Here is a 24,914-nt window from a genome sequence, read left to right as displayed (position 1 = left end):
ATGAACAATCTTCCAGCGAGGATATTTTTTTTTCCGGAACCAGCGATGCATAGAGCCAGTTGGGGAAAGCATGGCAGGGGCTACACAGTCCATAAAAAGAGGGCCCCAGAACAGGGTCTAGTCTCCCTCGCACAAACGGGGGAATCAGCGGGGCAAGTAATCCAAGGTCCTGCCACTAGGGGCATGGAGGGGAGTGGTCTTCAGGTTATTAATCTTTTCACATACAATTTGAACGATGCAGAACTGCCAGTGCTAGGGAGAGGTTTAACCTTCTCTCCAGTGCATCGTCTTGACAAATTCAGTTAATTAAAGATATTTTTCTTTTCTGCAGACAACTCGCTTTCAAGATGTTATACCATCAACCTAATTTAACAGGGCACCAGAAGAAGATCGACAGACCCTGAGAAACCTCCTGGATCTACTCAATGAAAATGAATCAACGGAGATCACAGGTAGGAAACCCTGTCCTCTACGGGTACCCTCCCAACTTACGCCCAACTTGGGACTAATCCCTACCTTGCAATTGTTCTATAACCGGGTGACACAGAGAATGTACCTCTTAATAGATGTGCACAGGAGAATCTTACAAGGGAAGAAAAAGCAGCAATACAAACTCTCAGGTCCAACCCTGAATTTTTGATCAAGGAGGCGGATAAAAAAAGGGGGGAATGTGGTTCTGTGGCCCCCGGACTTATACCTAAAGGAGGCCAGGCAACAATTGAGTAATCGAACCTACTACTTCCCCCTCCCCTCTGATCCCACTGAGGTTTTAAAAAAGAAATTAGACCATTTTCTTTGCTCAGCACACAATTACAGTAGAACATCAAACAAAGAGCACAAATTTTTGTGAGTGGAACCCACTGTGGCACCCACGTTTTATATGCTTCCAAAAGTCCACAAGTCCCTGGCCTGCCCTCCTAAGAGGCCCATTGTGTCGGGGATTGGGAGAAGGCATGTATGTATATTGCCTACTTTCTGCAACCATTGGTGTTGGACTTAAAATCATATATTTGTGACTCTACGGATCTTATTCAGAAAATTCAAAGCCTCACTGTACCAGAAAATGTGTGGCGTGTGACCCTTGACGTCGAATCATCATATACAAACATTGCACATAATGACGGCATTTATGCAGTCTCTACCTTCTTGGATAGGTATTCAACAGGTCATCGGCGCCACGATTCTTTTTTGATTGAACTTTTGGGTTACAAAGTTACTTTGTTTGTGATGGAGAATATTACAGAAAGGCCTCTGGAACAGCGATGGGTGCAAGGTGTGCTCCCTCCTACGCCAACCTATTTTTGGGGTGGTGTGAGGGCGCACACGTGTACCCATCCTCCCATACAACATACCTTGGGGTGGTTTCGCTTCATAGATGATATCCTGCTGCTTTGGGATGGACCGTTGGAGGCCTGTGAATCTTTTATCGCAAATCTAAACCAAAACCCTTTTCACATTATTCTTACTCACAATGTCTCACAGGTTACAGTGGAATTTTTGGATCTGAAATTCAGCATTCGAGACAGCAGTCTTCATACCGATTTGTATCGTTAAAGCACCGCAACGATTAGTCTCCTGCATTATTCAGAAGATATATGTTGGCCAAACCACACAGGAGTTAAGGAAAAGAATCCAACAGCATCCTTCAAGTATCACTAATGCCAGCTCACATTTTAGCCAGGACAAGACCCTTTCAACGGTGGCTACACATTTTCAACAAAAACATTCAGGTAGGACCCAAGGCATCCTGATGGTGAGCCTTGACATAGTGCGGCCTGCCATAAGGTGGCAATATTATACCTGAATTATTAAGTAGGGAGGCCCGTTGGGTTTATAATCTTGGGAGCCTTGCCCGCCGGGGAATTAATGAGGACCTTTTATTTTCAGGCTATTATAAACAGCAATGATCTGCCTCTGGGCCTGATGTTTCTCTGGAATTTCACGTGTAGGTAAGTGTACATACATGTATATATTTATATATTTTTTTGTCTAAATTTTTTTTTTCCCTGCACAACTGGGATACACGTATCCCCCTTTAGACATGGGACCCTTCTGGTCCCCCTACACTTGGAATAAAGTTCCTGAGGAGATGTGAAAAGATGTAAAAAATGATATAGTTCCAAAATTAAAAATACGCTTTTTTAGACCTTTATGGTCCCTTCATACACCTTTTTATAATATTATAATATTTTATTATTAATTTTTTTACTTTTTACAACTTGCCTACAGAATTTTCCGAATGGATGTCACAATCCTTCATTTCCTTCTTGGTATGCAACCTTGATCCCTCTGACCTTGATGTGCCTTGTATGCAACTCTTTTTCTTACCTGCTTTCGGATTCCCCTGGGATGACTTCATGGGATCCTGTGGCAAGATCCGAGCCCTCTGGACCTCACTTAATTCATCTTGTGTATATTATCTCTTGATTACATATTGTTTAATATATATTTTAATATATAAAATATATTGTTTAATATATTATATAATGTTGTACCAGTTTGTTATATTTTGGAATATGTTGCCATGCGCAAGGATTTCCTTTAATTTACTGAGCTGTGGAGCTGACGGTTTTTGGGGTGTTCATATGCCTTCATTGCCCCCCACCCCCTTTGTTTATTTTTAGTAGACGCCAGGTTTTGGTTGCACTATATTTTGTTTCATAATTTATTCGAATATAACGAATTTGTAATTAATGAATTTTGCTCTTGGCACTCATCGCACCTTAGGTGCTGCATTTTATTGTCAGGTAGGATGGGTTTACAGTGCTTCCAATCTTTGGATAATGGTGTACTATTGCATTTGTAACTTTGTGTACTTTATACATTTTTTCGATTTATCATATAAAAACATATTCTTTTGGTTACTTATGTGGACATTAAGGGTCTACACGCTTGTATTTTACACATCGCTTCATATTAGTTTATCGTGTATATTATGAATTAGTCGGCCCAGCACAAATTGCACTTTCGTTTTTTTGTACTTTATTGTTGTTCATTTAGTAACAGTAAGTGGCAGAGTCGGCTGTTAGTTTTATTTGACACTTACCTGAATTTGCGCATGCGAAGGTGGAGTGTCGCAGTCTTTGCCTTGTTCCTTTTTGCTTGCGGCGACTCATGTGTACTAAGAGCGCAGGCGCATAAATCGTGTATTTGATAGGACAGCATTGGCGTCTCTACTACAAGAGTCTGTATTACTGCGCATGCGCGTGATATTTTCCTCATCGCGAAAACTGATGTTCATACAGACAGGCACGCGAAACTGCTGTCTCTTACAGGTGTTGTACGTGGGTGATTGGAGGTAGGTGGACGATCTGTAACTTTAAAGGCAGACTCCACAGGCTGGGAGGCACTGACCCCTGTGGATTGTGACGTAACGTGTGGGGTACCTCCAGCCATGAGTGAGGGACCATGTATTTCTCCAATTCTTCACTCTACTTTGGCTAGTTTTGATTTCAGAGATTTTGTGCTGGTTTGAGCATTTGAGCAACTAGGGAATCCCATTACTTATTATTCAACTACACTACTAAACTTTATTTATATGTTTGTGTGCAAGGGGTTCATAGGCACTTTGTATAGGGACTACTGCAGGAGTCCATACATTTAACCTTTTGTGCTCTTGTTTTCCAGGACTGTCTTGTATCTGTGTATTTTTGTAATAATCAATTATTTATAGTGTTTGAGAAAACTGTCCCCATTTCTTTTCCTACTCATGGCTGTATGTGGTCCTTTGTGATCGACTTTGGTCCACTAGTGTTTTTGATGTGTGTTTTCACACTTTTAAATGTTTTTATGAAATTTTGATGCATGGCATCCATCGGTTTGTGCTGATTTGTAAGGAAATAAAAACTTGTATATACTTTAGCCTGTACACACTGGCTTTTTCTTGGATATTATTCCACTACACTGAAAATACTAACACACAGTATGAGGTGAAGGAATATATATATGAAGGAACTATGAATTCATTTTTATACTTTATATTCAACAGACATTTCCTCAAGTTATAGCAATATCATTATGAATAGGACTATAATTGCCTTAAAATTCTAGGTACAATATTTTATTATGTTGTCATTATTTATTTATAGAGCACCATTAACACCTTGGCTCTGTATATTTGGAAGGGGTTACATACATTACAATAATAAGCAATTATTTTATGGACCATTTTATTTTTATAGGGGTTTGGGGATTTCTGTTAATATAACCCCCCCATATATTACCCCATCTTATTAACTTCTTCCCTCCAACTATTCAAAACAGCATGTAGGAAGCTTGTTAACCGTTTAAGTATTTTAGAGAATTTCAAATAAAATGAAGGTTTCCTTTGGAGTTTACCAGTTTTTTTTTTTATTAATGTTCATTGGTGCCGAAAACGACCAGGTTCTGCTATGCACTTCTTTAAATGACAATATCTCTGTAAAAGTTTTACACATCATATTTTACTTTGTTTATTTCATGGCATGTGAGACTTTAGTTTGATAGGATAGTTTTATTAATTACATATTTTTTTCTTTATAAAATTTGCCAATAATTGACTACAAATGTAAAAAATAAGCTTTGTCATTTTTCTTAAAGTTTTTTTTAAAATAAGTAGTACATTTTTAACAAAATATGTTATAAATATCTACAGCATTAGTTCACTTCACTTGAGGCTCGCTTCAAACACCTATATCTCCTGAACCCTTGCACGTAGAAACACAATTCTAGTGTCATATAAATCCGGAAAGCAAAACAGAAAGCTGTACATAAAAATCATTTTAGTACAAATTTAAGCGGGGGTATCTCCGGTTCTGTTAAGCATCCATACACAATTCATTCAAACAATGTGTTTCTAGGTGCCAGGGTTCCGGAGATATGGCCGTTTGAAGTTGTTCACTGTCAAGACGTTTATAAAAGTACTTTCTGCAGGGAGCATCTGCAAATAGGAGCTATATAGCCGTAAGGCAGTCGCGAAGGGGTTCAAGAAAATCTACCATTTGTTTTTATGCATTGTGAAGAAAACATACCTTCAGAATGCTGTAGCTACACTGATGCAGAAACATACCTGGATGACTTATACACAGCAGCTGGGGAATGGTGCAGCAATTGATTATTTCTGCGTGTCAGGGACTACAGAGTGATGACGTATTCTCGGCTTATGCTGGGCAGGGCAAGACTGAAGCAGCCCATAATTAGGGTAGGGAGAAGCGCCGGGCAGCCACATCAGCGACATTGCCTCATTATCATTATTTTATAATTGTTTTTTCATCAAAACCACTCGGTTCAGGGATTAAACAAGACAAGTTTCTGCATCAGTGTAGCTACAGCATTCTCAAGGTATGTTTGGTTCATAATGCATAGAATCAAATGGTAAATTTCCCCTTCGTGCCACAAGTACGCCCCAAATGACATGTCTACTTTATTCTTTAGGTCGGCACGATTACAGGGATAACAAATTTGCATAGGTTTTTATAATGTTTACATACATTTACAAAAATTAAAACCTCCTGGACAAAAAAAATTGGGGGGGATTTTGCCATCTTCTGGCACTAATAACTTTTTTATACTTTGGTGTAGAAAGCTTTGAGAGGTGTAGTTTTTTGCGGCTTTCGAATACGTTTACAATGTTATCATTTTTAGGACTGCGCAACCTTTTGATCACTTTTTACAGAATTTTTAATTTTTTTTTTTAAATGGCAAAAAAGTGCCATTTTCGACTTAGGCTCTCTTTTCTGTTACGGGGGTTAAGGACCATTATTATATTTTGATACATCGGGCATTCTCAGCAAGTCGATACCTAATGTGTTTATGATTTTTACTGTTTATTTATATCAGTTCTAGGGAAAGGGAGTTGATTTCAGTTTTTAGGTTTTTTTATTATAATTTTTTTTTTTCCCCCAGACTCCCTAGGGTACTTTATCCCTAGGTTGTCTGTACGATCCTATCATATAGTGCCATACTACAATATGGCAGTATATGGGGATTCTCCTCCTCATTCATTACAATGTGCTGATAGAACAGTGTAATGAATGGGTTAACACAAAGCAGCCTCTGGTCTTCGGAAGACTCGAGGCTGTCATAGCGATGGATCGCCACTCCCCGCTGACGTCATGGGGAGCGACAATCCTCGGCAAGATGGCGGCGCCCATGCGACATGTTTGTAGAGCCCCTGTGGCCCGCATCACATGTGGCGTTTTAGTTGTGTTTTGAAACGCAGTCCAAAGGCTCCAACTCCAATCACATGTTGAGGTAAGATTGCATTTCCTCTGTGTTTAGCATTGGAAACACAATGTTACCTCAAAATGTGATCACAGGTGGAGCCTTTGGATTGCATTTCAAAACACAACTAAGACGCCACATGTGAATGAGGCTTCAGGCCACAAATTCTTATCCCAGAGTATGACTTCATTTTGTAAACTTTTTATCACGTGGTATAACCCCTTGGCACTGATGGGCTTTTTCCATTTTACTTTCTGTTTATTGCTCCCCATAACTTTTTTTTAATTTTCTGTGAACAGAGCTGTGTGAGGGCTTGTACTCTGCGTAACAAATTATACTTTCTAGTGGCAATATTTTATATTCTATGCCATAAACTGGGAAATGGGAAAAAAAATTCCACAAGCAGTAAAATTGATAAGAAACTGCATTTGTATCATTTTCTTGTGGGCTCTGCTTTTATGTCTTTCACTGTGCGCTCCAAATAACATCTCTAATTTATTCTATGGGTTGGTAAGAGCACGTATTGCAGTACATTAGTAATTTCGGCCTACGTACATTACAGGCAGTTTGCTCGGTGCTGCCACGGGCAGAAACAGTCCAGTACAGGCCGGTAGGGTGGAGAGCATACATCACCAGGTATGCAGATCCCATTCCGATGCGGTCTGTTAGAGCAGGGGTCCGGCTGTTATATGACATATGAGACACTGCTCTTCCCTGCATGGGGGACCCGTACAGAACTTAGGCTGGACCAACGGAGAAACCCATCAGCTTAGCCTAAGGCCCCTTAGAGGCCGATTTGGAACCAATATGGGTAATAACTATGGGAATAAACTAGAAATAGTGGAGGGAGAACCATCGCAATCTATACGGGAGGGTACATTGTTAGGGGGTTATTTTGTGTTGTAGGCAATCCTAAACAGATGGGTTTGCGGGTCATGTTTGATGGTTTGTAACGTGCAAGAGAGTGTGACATTTTTGTAGAGAGTTCCAGAGTATGGGAGACGCACAGGAGAAGAGCGAATGGTAATAGAGTGAAGAAGAAGGTCTAGTGAGGAACGGCAATAACATGTGGCACAGTATTGTCGGGTTAGGTCAGAGATATATGGAAGGGACATGTTGTGGACGCCTTTGTAAGTCGTAGTTAGTATTTTAAACTACTGGTGATGGACTGGCGACATAGATATACTCACTCTCTGGGTGTTGTTGACCACCAATGCATCTGCATTACCATATTTTGGTGGGTTTGCGAAGGGGTCATACCCTAGCCGAGCTAGCATTGGAGCTATTCGAGCCATGTCCTCTACAATATCTGTTGGAAGCTTTCCAACCCAATTAGTCAAGGCCGCAAGATTCACAGGTTTCATTACTTGGTCTGTTGACTTTTCTGTTCTGAAAAAGCAAAAAATAAAATGTAAGTTGCTCAGAAAGACAGCCAAAGATCTATCCAGAAGGATGAGTTCAGGCACAAGTCAACTTCTCTACAATACCTCCTTCCCCCTCCTCTCTCCTCATTGCCCTCCCTTTCCCATTCTCAGCACCCCCCCTTATGTCAGCTCACTGAGGAATGCAATTCTCATTTGAACTGCCCCTTTGGGACTCACCACACACTACTGGCAGGGAACATAAATCAACATAACAGAGGCTGTTGGAGCCTGTCATCATTTAAAAATGACCTTCCAGGTTCCCTTAAATAGTTCTCTGTGCCCGAGTATTTGCATGTTCTCCAAACTAGTACAATCAGTGAAAAGGGTAGTCCAATTTCAACAAACTATTGATATTGTTTGTGCAATAAAAAAAAGGTTATACAATTTTCTAATATACTTTCTGTATCAATTCTTCACGTTTTTCTAGACCTCCGCTAGCTGTCTTCTTGCTTATTCAACAGGAAGCTTCATCGTTTACTTCTTGTAGATAAACACTGGTCCATGGTCATGTGATGTCACACAGGTGCACGGCTGGTTATATCACAGAGTTCTGATTACACAATGTGTTTGAGCTATGCAATGCATCTGTGTGACATCACACGACCACGAACCAGTGTATATCTACAGGAACACGTCTTTAACCAAGGGTCATCTGTAAGTCGGGTGTCCTATAGTAGGAGACCGCCTGTATCTGGTCTGGAGCCTGTATTAGTTATTGTCTATTCTATGTTAATACAGCAGGGGTAAGTAATCAGTATTTTGGTGGTGGTCACTACCATCACTGAACAAGTGTCAGTCCAAACTAGGGTAAATTTAAAAAAAGAACACCTAGTTTTTCATATTTACTAAAAATAAATAAATAATAATAATAAAAAACGATTATGGTAAGATCTACACAAACCCTTCCATGGGAGTACTCACTTAGAGAGGGATACACCTCCTGGTTTCCCGATCAATTCCTCATGGTGGAGCACAGCATCATCCCATGGGATGTCCAGAAACTCGATAATGGCATGCATGGTTTGCTTGGGATGTAGCACTAGCTGTTCATAGTACACCGGAAGGCACTTGTGCTCCCCGACCTCTAAGCACTGGGCGTACATGACCTCTAACGCTTTGTTCCATTTGGTCAGACAGTCTCTGTAGCTGTTGAGATCAAAGCCAGCTATAGTTATCTTCCTAGTAATCATGGAATGTACAGACGCACGGCCATCCCGAATCATCAGCAGAAACTTGGAATTTGGAAACAGTTTGGAAAGATAGACGGATGATTTTAAGGTAAAGGGGTCCTTATTACAAAGTAGTTTTGCAGGTTCTCCATGTTTGGCTATAATTTCTAATATAAAGGCTTGCACTGCGGCATCCATGACCCCATCTGTAACACCAGCCTCATCAAGACGCAACTTTTCACTGCCGGACTTTGACCATGCTTGGCGCATTGCTAAAATCCGAGGAATGATCCGTGTCTCTTCTCCGCACCTGACTTCAGGGTGAGCGTCCAGCATGGCTCTCATTAATGTGGTACCACTTCTGGGCACTCCTCCAATAAATATAAGTGGCATGTCTTTACTGTATCTGTACTCTATATTGTTGGCATCCATCATTACAAGTTCTTCATTTTCAGGCTTCATAACTCCCCGATTTTTTCGGCCATAACCTCCATCCAGAATCTGTTGACATTCCAACATTTGCTGGCCAAGATGCACAGCCAAGGCCACCAAGATCATGAATCCAAACGCCAAGATAACCTTCCTCATTGTGAACCGCATCCTTGCTTGTCAACATGCAGAAACAAGTAATGAAGCTGGTAGATGTTCAATATGATAATGTTCCCATGAGGTCCCTAGAGAGGAAAGAAAGATGCATGTTACATTGTCAGACCTTTTACAACTAGTAAACCAGATCGGATCCATGTTTTGCCATAATATAAGTGTTGTGCTGTTGTATCGACCTCTGGATACAGTAACATAAAGTGACACAAGGTGGCAGTGTTCAGCTCTATATGACAGCTAGGTTCTTTGTGCTATGTAAACCATTTCACCATCCGATCTTTGTGATCACTTTATTCCCATTTCCAGCCATTCTAAAACTAATCCTTTTAGAAAATAGGTGAAGCACGTCAGGTCTTGTTGGTGCAGCATTGTTACAGTGCAGCCGCATATAGTAAGAGATTTACTACTCAGGACAACAGATTACTCAGCAATGCAATGTGTGCAGGTGAGGCAACCGTGGGCCATGGCGTAGTACTCCTGCTGCTCTGTGCTCCTTATCAAGATCGGACCATTTTCTATAAAGCTAGGATTTACTACTATAGGTTGTCCTCTACTTAAGAACACCCGACTTACAGACAACCGCTATTTACAAACGGACCTCTGGATGTTGGTAATTTACTGTACTTTAGTCTTAGGCTACAAAAAAACAGCTATAACAGTTATCACAGGTGTCTGTAATAAAGCTTTATTGTTAATTGGGCTCCTTATGACAAACAAACATTTTTAAAATCCAGGGACCGAAATTTTTTCGGCTGGGGGTTACAAGAATAAAATATACAGTTCCGACTTACATACAAATTCAACTTAAGAACAAACCTACAGAACCTATTTTGTACGTCATCTGCTGGATTTCTGGGGTTCAGATTGGGTTAAAGCCAGGGCCCACTGGAGGATCCTCTGGTACATCATTACCTGTACTACTGACAATAGACATTGATGTACTAGCCATGAATTAATTGCAACTCCTTGCGAACCACCAGAAATTGTGATTGTATCCCCCTTTATGCCACCTCCACTCCAAATGGGCTTCAATCACTGACAGATGATAAATTTCCCCCGATGTCACATATTTTGGGTCATTTACTAAGGGCCCAAATCGCTATTTTACGTTGGGTTTCCCAAAAATTACCGTTTTGCGCCGAATTGCCCTGGGATTGTGGCGCATCGGTGCCGGCATGCATGCGACAGAAATCGGGGGCCTGGCCGTCGGAAAAACCAGACGGATTCGGAAAAACTGCGGAATTTAAAAAAATGTGTTGCTTGACAAGCGCTTACCTGCACCAGGAATAGGATAGTGAACTCTGGCAGCAACACCTGGTGGACATCGGACACACTACCATAGTGAATCGCCAGAAGACCCGAATCCTCGACGGAGAACACGCCGGTGGATCGCGACAGGACTGGGTAAGTAACCTGCCCCATTATCTACACCTCTTATATGTACAGCGCATAACTATAAAACTCTCCATAAACCTCCAGGTTATTGCTGCATTCAGCCATGAGGCTGCTGTAAAGAAAATCACTAAATGATGCTAATAGAGCTCAGGTATGATGACACATTGGGGCAGATTTATTAATCGTTTATGACAAAACTGCCTGTGCCAGATTTATAAGTTTTCAGGCTTTTTTACAATGAATATGACAAAGGGGGTGAGAATGTTGAAAAGGGGTGTAGCTCTGCACCCAATTGTACATGCACCAGAAAATAATGCTTATGTGGCAGAATTTTGGCGCAGGTTTCTGACGTAAACTGAGACAACTAGTAAGAAGTGCAAAGTACAAATAGACAGTCTTAGGCCCCTTTCACACAAACGGATATTTTCAGTTGTATGCTACCCGTACCGTACCGTCTCAGTACAGGTAACATATAGCCACATGCATTTCAATGGGCAATATGCCATCCATATTAATAAAAGTATTGCCCACCGTAGAGCTTGCGCTATCTTTTCCTGTACGAATCGCCGTGCCGCACTCCTCCCTGTGGAGGGGGATAAATAGCGCTCACCCGTCCTCTTTCCAGTGCACGGCTGTATTCCCGCCCAGGATACACTGTTCATGTGAGAATGGCCCCAATTTGCACAAGAGAATCAGACACTGATTAGACTGATTCGCCTAGACACTTTTGTTAAATTTACCAAATTTTCTACAAACCCTAGCTGCAGTAAGAAATTATGTTTCATGTGAGAGAGCCATAGAAACCACAACATTTAGTCTATCCTGTTAGGGAGGTAGATAACTCCAAAGCTGGTGGTACTAACCCAGAAGAATAACCAAACAGAGCTGCCTATAACCATCAATCAGGGTCAGAGGTGAAATGAAGACCGATAAAGACAGCCCTACCATAGACAGGTCTGATAAGTGAAGCCCAGGATCCGAGGGCTGGTGCTTTATGTCCTGCACATGCCGCTCTCTGCCAACAGCAAGGGGTACAGTATTGTGTAAAGAAATACCCACTACGCTACACCTTTCAATACAGTTATGGTACAGACCACCATATACAACATACATGCTGGGAACTTTCTTTCTTCTATTAATGTGTATAAAGGACACAGAGCAATGGATTAATGTGCATGGAGGACACAGTGAAATGACCCAGAAGAATGGCTTGTTGGTATAAGCATCGGATTGAATTGTAAAGACGAGTTGTGGTCTCTTTATAGCACCCAACTCCAGTAAATTATTCATGACAAAGCAATAGAGTATCCATTTATGATATGAAATATTGATACCAGATACATAAGACCATATCAGAGAACATGAAACCACCTAGCCATATTGTAATCACTTTATAATGGAATCGTCCTGCAGCCTAAAATGGTGCATTCTGAAAGAGAAAGGGGAACATCCATCAATAATTCAGTTACATAACCAACTCTGTCGAGATACTGCAGCTCTTCTTTATTACATTCCACTATCATTTAGCATTTACAAGACATCTACCATTTGATTTGATGCATTGATTTGATTTGATGCTGTAGCTACACTGATGCAGAAACATATCTAGTTTAACGCCTGAGCCAAGTGGTTTTGCTGAAAAAACAATTATAAAATTATGATAATGAAGCTCTATCACTTTTGTGCCTTGCTCCAGAACTTCTCCTCCTACATTAAGTATGCACCGCTAGAGAGAATGATGTAATCACTGTGTTGTATCTGACAGACAGAAGTAATCAATCGCTCCACCATCCCCCAGCTGCTGTGTAAGAGTGGTCCAGGTCAGGTTGATTAGTCCTGTCTGGACAGTTCAGTAAGCTTGTGTAATATCTTAGCCTGTATGCAATCCAGCTTTCCCAAGGTGCTGAATGTTATAATTGTTTTTTCCAGCAAAACCACTTAACTCAGGTATTAAACAAGACATGTTTCTGCATCAGTGTAGCTACAGCATTCTCAAGGTATGTTTGGTTCATAATGCATGAAATCAAATGGCAGATTCCCTTTACTTCTAAGTCTGAAAGACACTGTTCCTCTATTATTCCTACTATAAATACAAGAATAAGGCTAAGTTCACACCACATTTTACATATAAGCTGAGTGTATATGCCAGGAAGTTTCCCCATGTATATGCTCATCGTATACATAGGCATATACTGGTAGCAGGATGCATGGTTTTTTTTCTCCGTCAGCACAGTATATTTCGTATACTCATCCTGATTTCTCCTGCTTAGTTACTGAACTCTATGAAGGGGGGCGGTGGGGGCTCCAATGCAGCATTATTGCATCCCTCCTGGCCTCCGCTGTGCGTAGGGAGGTTCCCTAGTGATGTCATGGTCCATATATGGTAACACCCCAAACAAGCAGCAGTCAGTGTTCAGGGGGGAGGAAGAGGCATAAGCATACAATGTGGTGTGGATGTAGCCCAAGTTGAAAACTGGCTGGTAACATTCCTCCCACGGTGATAAGTAATATTACTTTTCCAAGCCGCTACCTGTACATCTCCCAATTGTCATGTCCAGCCAGACTTGGTTCCCTTTAATCATAATTGTATATTTTAACTTGCCTGGCTCCCTGACAAAATTCTGTGCAGAGTCTCGGTGCTTGTCTTATGCTGCTCAATCCCTCCTCTCTTCATCCACTCTCCTCAGCTCTCAGCCCCCTCCTTCCTGCTTGCTCAACTCCTCCTTCACTCACACATGGACAGAGCTCACCTTGAGAATTGCTTGAAGAGGTGAGCTGACTTCAGTGGGGGAGGGAGGGGTAGTAAATGGGCAGAAAGGAGGTGGCTGAGAGCTGAGGAGCATGGATGAAGGGAGGAGGGACTGAGCAGCAAGAGACAAGTGTTTAGTTTTGAAATGCATCCAAACCAAAGCCACTACCGGGACTCGGCACAGAATACTGGCAGGGAGCCAGGTAAGTTAAAATACACAATAATAATTAAATGAAAATGCTCAGAGAAGGGACAAAGGCATCGTTGGAATGCAGGTGTAATTGCCTTTTAGAACCTGTCTTTAGTAAAAATGAGGTCCCTGATGATGGGTTCCCTTTAAAGTGTATCCCAAGGTGACCATAAACCCAAAACTATCTGGCACACGGACAAGATAACATGCATACAGACTGCACCATCTATTTTTAATAAAGCAGTCCATCTAATGCACACAGGACAAATACATTTACAAGGTTTAAAGGATTTCAATAGGAAGTCTTTCAAATAAAGCATAATAAAATATTTAATAACTGGATAGTTATAGCACAATGCCTTACTCCACCTATAAAGATATGTAATATTCTCACAAGAGACTTCTCTATTATCACAAAGTGATGACTACATAACGAAACCAGAGCAAATGTAACACCAGGGTGTCATATAGAAGGAAGACAAGTCATCTAACATAATCATGTATACACAGCACCTCCAAGTCATGGCCAGTCCCAAATACTCTACACAGATGACCGCAAAACTTTCATCACTTTTTCTTAGTAAACAGCGCAGACAACTGACAGGCAGGAAGTATAATCACCCCCGACTAGCTCGCTCAATAGATATTTCCAGGAGCACCCCTCTTCTATACAGTCCTATGAATTACAATCACTAATAGAAAACATAGTGACATCTCTCCAAAACCTGAAAGTGACTGATGTCAGGAACAGCATGACAGCTCCCTGAGGGACACCACGGCAGCAATGGAGCACAAGTTCTTCTAAAATCTCAACTTTCTTCATTAAGTCCACAGCAAAAAACAGAGATCTATATTTTTTGCTCCAAAAAAATCCTCTCTGTTAATGTGGCTTTTTCTGCAGCAGGTTACAGAATGAAGCATTGCATAAATCCTTTCCAGAATATTTTGTGGATCGCACATACAAGAATCATCCCCTAGGCCAAAATTCCCACCTGCACATCACATGTAGCACGCTCCATAATGTAGCACAGATATTGCTTCCAGCTGTTCCAGGACTGCAACTAAATATAGTTTCTTCTCCTTTTTCTTATTGTTACAATGGAAGATGTGGAAGTCTTTAAAACATTACGACAGGATTGGTAGTTCAGTATCCAGGCTGCTATTGTCAACCAAATGTACTGTAAATGAGTATTATTTATTACTATTGTCCTAAAAAGTGCATAAAAGTGTCATTATAACGTGCATGTCTGAGTATACAAATATGTATATTTTGGAAGTAGGAAGAGGGGTATTCAGAAGCCAGCTATGGGGCCCCTGGTTCTGTCATAATGTTTCATCATGGTGACAAATACAACAAAAATATATTCTTGTAAATAGACCCCAACTGAAGAAAATCACATGATAACTATGCTTTGTACAGATAAGGTTACAGATTAGACAGAGTGACTGCAGTAAAAGGAGCAAAGCAATTGCCTTCATTCTACAGAAATATAAAAATTACAGGGGTTTTCCTGTATCCCCACATTTTTTTGCAGCATGATAGAGAATGGATACAGTAACAAAGGTAAAACAACGGTTCTACCTGCAGCTCCATCCATCCATCGGACTGAGGCTTCTGGTCTCAGTAACAGTAGGGGTCTCAGCTCCGATGTAAAGATGGTACATCCCTCTAAAAGGGTCTTTATAAACTTGTAATAAATCATTAGCACTTTGTAATAAAGCTTGTTATAGAAAAAAAAAAGCTTCATCTTCTATTGATTAGGCTTCTAAACTGTGTTCTTTGTGAACTTTCAATCCTATCTTGGTCACTAAAGTGAGTCTGAAGCACAGAAAGTTCAGAAACTGTTCAGAAATGCTTGACAATATTCCATTTACTGTATATATACTCGAATATAAGTCAACCCGAGTATAAGCCGAGGTACCTAATTTTAATCCAAAAAACTGGAAAAACTATTTACTAAAGTATAAGTTGAGGGTTGGAAATGCATTGGTCCCAGCCTGCCCCAGTATACAGCCAGCGGATGCCCCCCAGTATTCAGCTTGCAGCCCCCTGCCCCCCCCCCAGCATACAGCCTGCGGCCCCCTGCCCCCCCAGCATACAGCCTGCGGCCCCCTGCCCCCCCCCCCAGCATACAGCCTGCGGCCCCCTGCCCCCCCCCCCCAGCATACAGCCTGCAGCCCCTGCCCCCCCCAGCATACAGCCTGCGGCCCCCTGCCCCCCCCCCCAGCATACAGCCCCCCCCAGCATACAGCCTGCAGCCCCCCCCAGCATACAGCCTGCAGCCCCCAGTGCACAGCCCCTCACTGAGAAATGCCCTGCCTATAAGAAACAAAAAAGTGTACTCGCCTTCCGACACTTTCCCCCCCAGCAGGTCCTCTTCTAGTCATCAATGTTCCAGCTCCGGCTCCCTCTCTCCATGCGCTGCCGTCGCTCTGGTTGTGACGTTAGCCGTTCTCTGATATATGTGTGCCGATGGAGACGCACACATTAGAATGTCAGCGAACCGCTGACGTCACAGCTTGAGCAATGGCACAGCACGGAGAGAGGGAGCATCGATGACTAGAAGAGGACCTGCCGGCTGGGCATCGGAAGGCAAGCATACTGGGTTTTTTTTATAGACTCGAGTATAAGCCGAGTTAGGGTTTTTCAGCACATTTTTTGTACAGAAAAACTCAGCTTATACTCGAATATATATGATAAGCTTCACCATGTCAGTGAGTGAAAATCTTTAAATGTAAGCGTCTCCCGTTTTCTTCTTGTGCCGTCTATGGAAAACAGAGGGGAAGATTTATTAATCTGTCTGTGCCAGAATTCTGGACTAATTTACACCTTAAGTGGCATACACCACATTTATTAAGTGTTTTATACCATTTTAGGCAGTTTTTAGACAAAAGAGGCGTGGCCTTGGGGCAAATAGTCTGTGCACCAGAAAATTTGGTTGCTGCCCAAAATAAAATAGATAAACTGGTGTAAAGTAGACTTCACAGTCAAACTACTCCAGATTTATCCTCCAGCATGAGAAATCTGGTGCAGAACACAACTGTGTTGTCTAACTTCGCACAGGTGTTTTCACGGAGACTATCATAAATGTCCCTCAAAGTCTGCATCTTGGAAATATATCACTTTATACATCAAAGAAAGCAGCAAATGACACCCATCTAAAATTTGTTAAATGAGATTTCTCAAAAGTAATATTTTGAACGGTGCCTGGTCACCGTGACTGGTCTGTGCAAGAGTGATCCTCAATTCTATCCAATTCTGCCCTATGTATTACAATACAAATGGCTTGGTCGCATCAGAGTGAATCCATTTTCTCCGGAATGGTGGTGCTCCAACTAGTAGGATCCTTGCTGATCAGGGGATAACTTAAAAAGTTGGTACAACCCCTTTAATTGTTGGGCAATGGGGCTTTATCGAGCCGTTTACAACAAAAGTCAGATCCAATTGTGATTGTTTGGGCTAAAGTGTATTGGTCCCATTTTGTTGCTTGAGCACTCTTAGTGAAAATAGTAGTGGGGTTAGTATACAGCTACACAGAGGGTGAGGTAGTAGAAAATCTACCTCACGCCCCATTATGGTTTCAGTCTGAGGCTTCTTCCCTCTGAATGTCTGCTGTGAACACGTGTTAATTACGAGCTTGCCAGGATGTCCATGCAAGATGAAAAGATTATCCACTTTTACTGCAAGAATGAATGATACTATATCATGAGATATTGAGGTAATTATGACTCTAGAAGTGAAATAGATGTATCACCTCCAATAAGCACTCTCATTTCCTTATGTCTGATTATCTCTGATATAGTCTAAGTATTTCATGCTACCATGCTATTTGTACTTCTTTGATGTACCTCTAGTGGATTTATCCACCATCGGGATAGTGGGGTCTGTTTAGCACTCAGTTGTGCTTTTTAAATGTTTTTAATATATTTTTGTGACTTAATAAAAATTTCAATTTATATATCTTTGAAAACCGTTGTGGATATCCCTCTTTTTCTTTAAAGTTTGATAAATGATACTATATACAGATTACTAAACCACCAGAGAGAAGAGACTGCTTATACACCACATATTTCCATAGCAATGTGGTGGGTTCCATTAATGGATCGTAGATATTATTGGTAAAAGGTTTCTGCTCGTATTGGACAAATCTTCTGCAAGAACAATAATAAAGTTGGGCCCAGTTCACAACACTTTTAGGATTGGTCAGAAACGCGTCAGAATCACTATGCTATAGGACGTCACTATTTGTTTTTATAACTACCGTATATACTCGAGTATAAGCCGACCCGAGTATAAGCCGAAACCCCTAATTTTACCACAAAAACCTGGTAAAACCTATTGACTCGAGTATAAGCAGAGGGTGGGAAATGCATTGGTCTCAGCCCCTTCCCCCAAGTATATAGCCAGCAAGCCCCCAAAAGTATATAGCCAGCCAGCCCCCAGTAGTATATAGCCAGCCAGCCACTGCTCCCCAGTATATACCCAGCCAGCCCCTGCCCCCCAGGATATAGCGTACTAGCCCCTGTGCTCCAGTATACAGGCTGCCAGCCCCTGTGCCCCAGTATACAGGCTGCCAGCCCCTGTGCCCCGGTCAATAGCCTGCCAGCCCCTGTGCCCCGGTCAATAGCCTGCCAGCCCCTGTGCCCCGGTCAATAGCCTGCCAGCCCCTGTGCCCCGGTCAATAGCCTGCCAGCCCCTGTGCCCCAGTCAATAGCCTGCCAGCCCCTGTGCCCCGGTCAATAGCCTGCCAGCCCCTGTGCCCCGGTCAATAGCCTGCCAGCCCCTGTGCCCCGGTCAATAGCCTGCCAGCCCCTGTGCCCCGGTCAATAGCCTGCCAGCCCCTGTGCCCCGGTCAATAGCCTGCCAGCCCCTGTGCCCCGGTCAATAGCCTGCCAGCCCCTGTGCCCCGGTCAATAGCCTGCCAGCCCCTGTGCCCCGGTCAATAGCCTGCCAGCCCCTGTGCCCAGTTACCGAGCCGGACCCCCGCCCCGTTGATGTAAAAGAAAAAATAATCAAAACTCACCTTTCCGGCGGCCCCCTCGGTCTTCTGTGTGATCCCGCAGTCAGCGGCAGGTCCGTGCCGCGCACAGCGCTGAAGTCAGCCGCAGCCGCTGACATCACAGTGCCGGCACACACAATACTATTGCAGCGGCTGATGTCAGTGTCTGTGACATCACACGGACCTGCCGCTGACTGCGGGATCACACAGAACACCCGAGGGGGCCGCCGGAAAGGTGAGTTTTGATTTTTTTTTTTTTGCTGTCTTGTTTGCCTCGAGTATAAGCCGAGTTTGTGTTTTTCAGCACATTTTTTGTGCTGAAAAACTCGGCTTATACTCGAGTATATACGGTATTTTTCTAAATAAAGTGGATTTTTAATCGATCAAGATATTGATTTTGCCTGGATGCTGGACCTCTACTTTTTGGATTAGTAAACTTTTAAGACTGGATATGAATGGACAACATTTTTTCTCTATGGTTTGAAACTGTCTATAGTTTTAAGTAATTTGGGCTGAAATTATAATAATTGATAATTTAAATGATGATCCATTAAGCGAACCTGTCCCCAGGAATATAATTTTTAGTTACAAGTTCCAATAGCCTATGCTATGCTGATTTTGAAAATGCCTTTCTATGCCTTCTTACTACTGCCACTACTTTACAGAACTTTATTTTGCATTACCTGGCTCCTTGCCAGCTGCATGTGGTAGGTACCATGACATCAGCAGCAGCCTGTGTCTCAGTCTCCTCATACATTCTTCCTCTCCTCCACCGCTGCCTGCTCAAGCCTATGACAGGAAGAGGGGAGGAAGCCGCACGAGTGTGGAGACTGAGACAAGCACACACAGACCGCAGCTGCCCCTGTGGGGGACTGACCACACGCTGCTGGCAGGGAGCCAGGTAATATAGTTATATTGTAGTTTAATATAGTTTATATAGTGGCAGTATTCAGAATTCTGACAAATGCATTTTTAAAATTAGAATAGAATAGGCTATTGGAACCTGTCAAAGAGGCAAAACTCTTCTTTCATATGAATCTAGGATAGTGTTTTTAGGCACAAGGGACAATGTGGGGGTACTTATGCTTAAAGTGACAGTTTTACTGCCAACTGTCATTTTAACAGTTAATATCTGTAAATACTGACTTAAATTTTGGGAACAGGAAAGTATATTCATGTTATTAACCCTCTCCTAGCCAGATCAATAAGAGAACACACTTGCTCTCCGATTGTCATACATCAAATGATTGTCTTTTTACACAATGGAGGGAGAGGACAATGCGGCAGATATTAACTATGCCACTACAAGCTTGTCCAAACAGGAAAAACACACACACATTCCTGAATAAAGTTTTTATTTTACACTGTCCATTCATTATTTATACCTACTTTATGGTCTTTTGAGACGCGGAAGGTTTCATTATGGGCCCGCTGATACAATGGCACACATATTATACTCTTCTAAAAGCGATAATTTTTATCTCATCAGCATGGTGAAAAAATTGTTTGGCACACCCCATGGCTGCATATTTTTGTTGGATATGCTTCTGGTGTTTGTATGAACTCCCCACATCTTACTGTTTTTAGTAAAGTGCATTTTCTTTATACAAATAGTCTGGATTTGTACATATTTTAGTGAAAATTTAGAAAATTTGTTTTTGCATTTTATTTTCAGCAAAGTTGAACAAAGGTGGTTGAGTGTAATAATTCTAAAGTTATATTTTTATACATGACAGGCTGTGGTTTCTGAAGAAAAACATTTTGCGCTTTTTACTTGCATTATATATTTATTGCATTATATATATTAATGCATATGTATAATCTGTATATTACACATATTGTATAACTGTTGTTTTAAAATTTTTATAAGAGTTTAAATTCTTAAATGGTTAAAAAAACAAACAAAAAACTAGCAATTCAGTAGAAAATTGTGCAGATGAAGTTAACCCACAACTTCCTGCATGTCTCTACATGGCTTCACAGCATGTGGTATGGGCTCTGCGTGTGGGTAAATGGATGCAAACAAGCAAAAGGTCCCACAACAAATACTGACAGCGAGATCTGTGCAGTTTGTTAGCAGTGATCAGAACACTCAGGCCGCGTTCCCATGTGGCTTCTACTGCGATCACTTGTTAAGGTGTTTGCATCACGTTATGCAAACATAATAAAAAGAAAAAAAATATGTCTGGTTTGCGCACCCAATCGCCTAGATTCGCCTCCAAAACAACAAGTCCATGCGGTTGTTCACGCCTTCAATAAGGTTATGATTAAGACGCTATAAGCGTTGAAACGTGTCAATCCGTATTTGTTGTCTCCCACATGATGTACTCCAATTTTTGTTAATAAAGACATGCAAACATAATGTAACAGTGTTACAAGGCCCCTCTTTTATCTGGCTTTACAGACTGTTACATTCTCACCCTCCTGCTCACTGCAAAAGGAAGCAGTGCTCTACAGTGCAACAGCCTTTAAAGCCTGATCACAGAGGAGCTAGGGTAGCCCCTCAGGCTCATTAGCTTAATTTTAAAAAGTTGATTTTAGAGGGAAGGAGGCCCTGGATAACAAATATAAGAAGATTACCACAGTCATGGTAAATGGATCTAGGAGTAAGTGCCCCTGGTTTATCATGATGGATTTTGATGGTAGATTTCCTTTAAAGGGAACTTACCACCACAAATCTGCCTACAAAAAGGTAGATCGGGTGGTAGGTGGATCAATAGGACGTGAGGATAGCCCTTTTAATGGCTAATCCTCACGTCTCTGCACTTTTTTGGTAACAACTTTTATTAGGCACATATATAAATTTTCTTATGCGGCTACTGGGGCGTGGAGTAGCAGCATCTGAGGCTACACGGCGCGGCTACTCCATGCCCCAGTAGCCTCTTTTCTCCTCCTACTCACAATCTTTGGCGCGCAGCCATTTCATAATCTGGTTTTGAGTAGCATTAATATGCTAATGAATGAATTTGGTGCCTCTTTCAGTTGACCTCCTCTCCTATTTTATGCTGTTCACTTATCTCTTCATTTTTAAAGCAGATATAATAGAGGGTATGTCCGTACATATGTAAAGTACATTGCAGCTTTTATGAAAAGTGTGACATTTCACAGGAGTTTGAAAGGTAGAAAAACTCCCTGTTCTTGTTTCTAAATTTAGTGAAATGACATCAGCCATTTTCAGTATGATAAGGGGAATGAAGATGCTTCTCGGGTTTCCGCATAGTACAGGCTTTGTCACAACACTGGTCTCACCTGTTTTGAGCTACAGATTAGATATGAAAACACCACACTTAAAGGGGTTTGCCCAAGAAGGAAAATTCTGAAATGTCAATCCCCTAATGATGTTTACACAATAAAAGGTCATTTTTACCCCCCTACTTTACAATTTTACTCTTTTACTTTGAAAGTTTTATTGCTGTTTTAGCTCCCATCACTCAGGGATGGATGGTCAGTGTAAGATTCCACAGTGTGTGTGGGGACTCTCTAAGGGGACACAATATGATGCCTGTAGTGCTATGAGATGCTGTGTGGTTATATTATCATGGTCCAGGGTTTATATACACTTTCATTTAGTTTCTGAACATTCAATAGTATCTGGAGAGGGAGTAAAGACTTATGAAGCGTCACGCAAGATGGCTGACGACTCTGAAATCAGAAGATAGAGGGTCGGAAACCAGGGGCAACAGAAATTGTGTACAGCAGGACTGATAGAGACAGGATGGAATTATATCTGTTAAATGCTGTATTTTTGTTAATAACAGTGAATTAGAGAATGTGTTGTTATACTGAGTACATATGTGAAACTTAGTCTTTGTGCTGATCGCACATGGTAATGAAAGGGTTAAAACTAGACAGCCTCGGGTCTACGGAAGACTCGGGGCTGTCATGGTGACCGATCCCCATTCCCCGATGACATCACGGGGAGGGCACCGCCATTTTTCGAAGCTGCCGGCAGCTTTGCCTTTAACGGGTTAACACCAATATGCAATAAGCAGGAAAGACTTACTGGCTATGGAGTGGGCTCAGCCTGTGAGCCCTCTCCATGCACCCGGCGTGTGATGTACTATTACGTCACATATCCTTAAGGGGTTAAAATTTAAAGAAAATCTACCATCAAAATCGAGCATTATAAATCTGGGACACTTACTCATAGATCCAGGCACAGCAACAATAGAAATCTCCTTATATTCGTTTTCCAAGGCCTCCTTCCTACTAAATTTGCGTTATGGTAATGAGGCTAAAGGGGACTTAGGGTGATGCCAGGACCATGTAGTTTCACTGGCTGTTACACAGCCAGATCTTGTTGCAGTGAGCTCAGCAGATTTTTGTGGCCCATAACCTTATAAAAAGAAAAGCGAGTGTGGGAGCTTGGTGGCGAGTGTGCATTGATCCGAAGTGTGTGCAATGTCCTAAGTGGGACTTACGTTTAAGGGTCTTAAGTTTGAGGGACTTTAGCAGGTAACTGCTGTATTTTGTGTTACTTTTACTGTGAATTACTCTTTTCTTCCGTATTTCTCTTGTAATCCCCATTAGAACAATGGACTCCATAAGTGGCATTGCTACACAGTGTACATCCTGTGCCATGGATGCTTTCCTTGAACAGCCGTTCGAGGGGGAATACTGCTGTGTGGGATGTGTGAAAATTGCTCATCTGGAAGCCCAGATTCTGGATCTAAATGAGCAAGTTTCAAGGCTGCGGGCAATTGATAATATGGAACGAAGTTTGCTGCTCCTGGAGCACAAACTCTCTGGGGAAGATGGGTGTGGGGAGGGAAGTATGGAGGTGCAGAGTGAGGGGGCAGCTAGTTGGGTAACATGGAGAAGGCGGGGTAGAGGGAAGAGTTGTAGGGAGTCTAGTCCTGATCTGGTGCACCCCAATAAGTTTACCAGGCTGGCGGATGAGGGGGATATCAGCTCTGGGGTAGCAATGCTGCAGCAAGACATGGCCTCTAACAACCAGGGGAATGTCTGCTCCGGTAAGAAGGGTAATGGGAGCACAGGCAAAGTCAGACAGGTGCTGGTAGTGGGAGATTCGAATATTAGGGGAACACACAGGGCAATCTGTCACAAAGACCGTGCATACCGAACAGTGTGTTGTTTGCCGGGTGCTCGGGTTCAGCATGTTGCGGATCGGGTTGACAGATTACTGGGAGGGGCTGGTGAGGAACCAGCGGTCATGGTCTACATTGGCACTAATGACAAAGTAACAGGTAGGTGGAAGGTCCTTAAAAATGATTTCAGGGATTTAAGCTAAGCTTACCGAGCTCTCGGGCACACTAGCGCATGCGCACCACCTCCTCCCGGCGTGTCGCGGCCGGATCCCATTGCGCATGGGCGAAGTCCATGGCAGTGGAGGGAACCCCCCCTTTCGTTGGTGGGAGCGGCGAGCATAGTGTTTTTTTAATGTTCGCTCACCCCCACGGTCTTCTCTCCGAAGCCTCGCCATACTACGAGGCTTCGGGACTTCGCGCATGCGCAATGGGATCCGGCCGCGACTCGCCGGGAGGAGGTGGTGCGCAGGCGCTAGTGTGCCCAAGAGCTCGGTGACGTCACCGGCTCTCGGGCACAGCAAAATTAGTGACGGGAGCGGCGCTGACGAGAGCGTGATCGCGGAGCAGGGTCCGGGGTGCGCACCTTATGACGCTTACAGAAGCGCCGAAGGGAGATTTTACTACCACAAGAAAATCATTTTTGTACAAATACAGCGGTTTCTGGTTTAATTGAAAATATGGTCCAACATCAGCTCATCCTGAGCTAGCTTAAGGTATTTGTGGGTCAGAAGGGTCATTTTAAAGTGGTAGGTTTCCTTTAATGGCACATTCTCAGATTGGGTTGACGTTACCAGTGAATTGCCACAGGGGTCAGTATTGGGGCCACTTCTTTTTAATATTTTTATTAATGACTTTGTAGTGGGTTTACACAGTCAAGTTTCAATATTTGCAGATGATACTAAGCTGTGTAAAGTAATAGATACTGAGGTAGATAGTTTATCATTACAGAGGGATTTGTGGAAGCTTGAGGAGTGGGCAGAGAAATGGTTGATGAGGTTTAATGTAGATAAACGTAAAGTTATGCACTTGGGCCAGGGAAACAAAAAGTATAATTATGTTCTAAACAGTCAATTACTTGGTAAAATTGGAGCTGAAAAGGACTTGGGGGTATTGGTGGATGGTAAACTTAATTTTA

The 24,914-nt window shown here is 42.3% G+C and overlaps 1 protein-coding gene across 6 annotated transcripts in view; it reads right to left on the bottom strand.

Moving 5' to 3' along the window:
• The window catches only part of TPST2 (tyrosylprotein sulfotransferase 2), a 45,700-nt gene that overhangs the window by 9,570 nt on the left and 11,216 nt on the right, over nt 1-24,914 (bottom strand). For all 6 annotated transcript variants that reach the window (XR_011854911.1, XR_011854913.1, XM_072146761.1 and 3 more), the window contains 2 exons: nt 8,547-9,468; nt 7,392-7,590 (listed from right to left, as the gene is read on the bottom strand). Coding sequence is in view for 4 of the 6 variants with exons in the window: in XM_072146761.1 (XP_072002862.1) it covers nt 7,392-7,590; nt 8,547-9,394 (1,047 nt within the window). In the remaining 2 variants the exon portion in view is untranslated. The remainder of the gene's footprint in view (nt 1-7,391; nt 7,591-8,546; nt 9,469-24,914) is intronic.

This window comes from Engystomops pustulosus, chromosome 1 (assembly GCF_040894005.1).
Source record: "Engystomops pustulosus chromosome 1, aEngPut4.maternal, whole genome shotgun sequence".
Classification (NCBI taxonomy): domain Eukaryota; kingdom Metazoa; phylum Chordata; class Amphibia; order Anura; family Leptodactylidae; genus Engystomops; species Engystomops pustulosus.
This window is presented reverse-complemented; position numbering and strand designations above follow the sequence as displayed.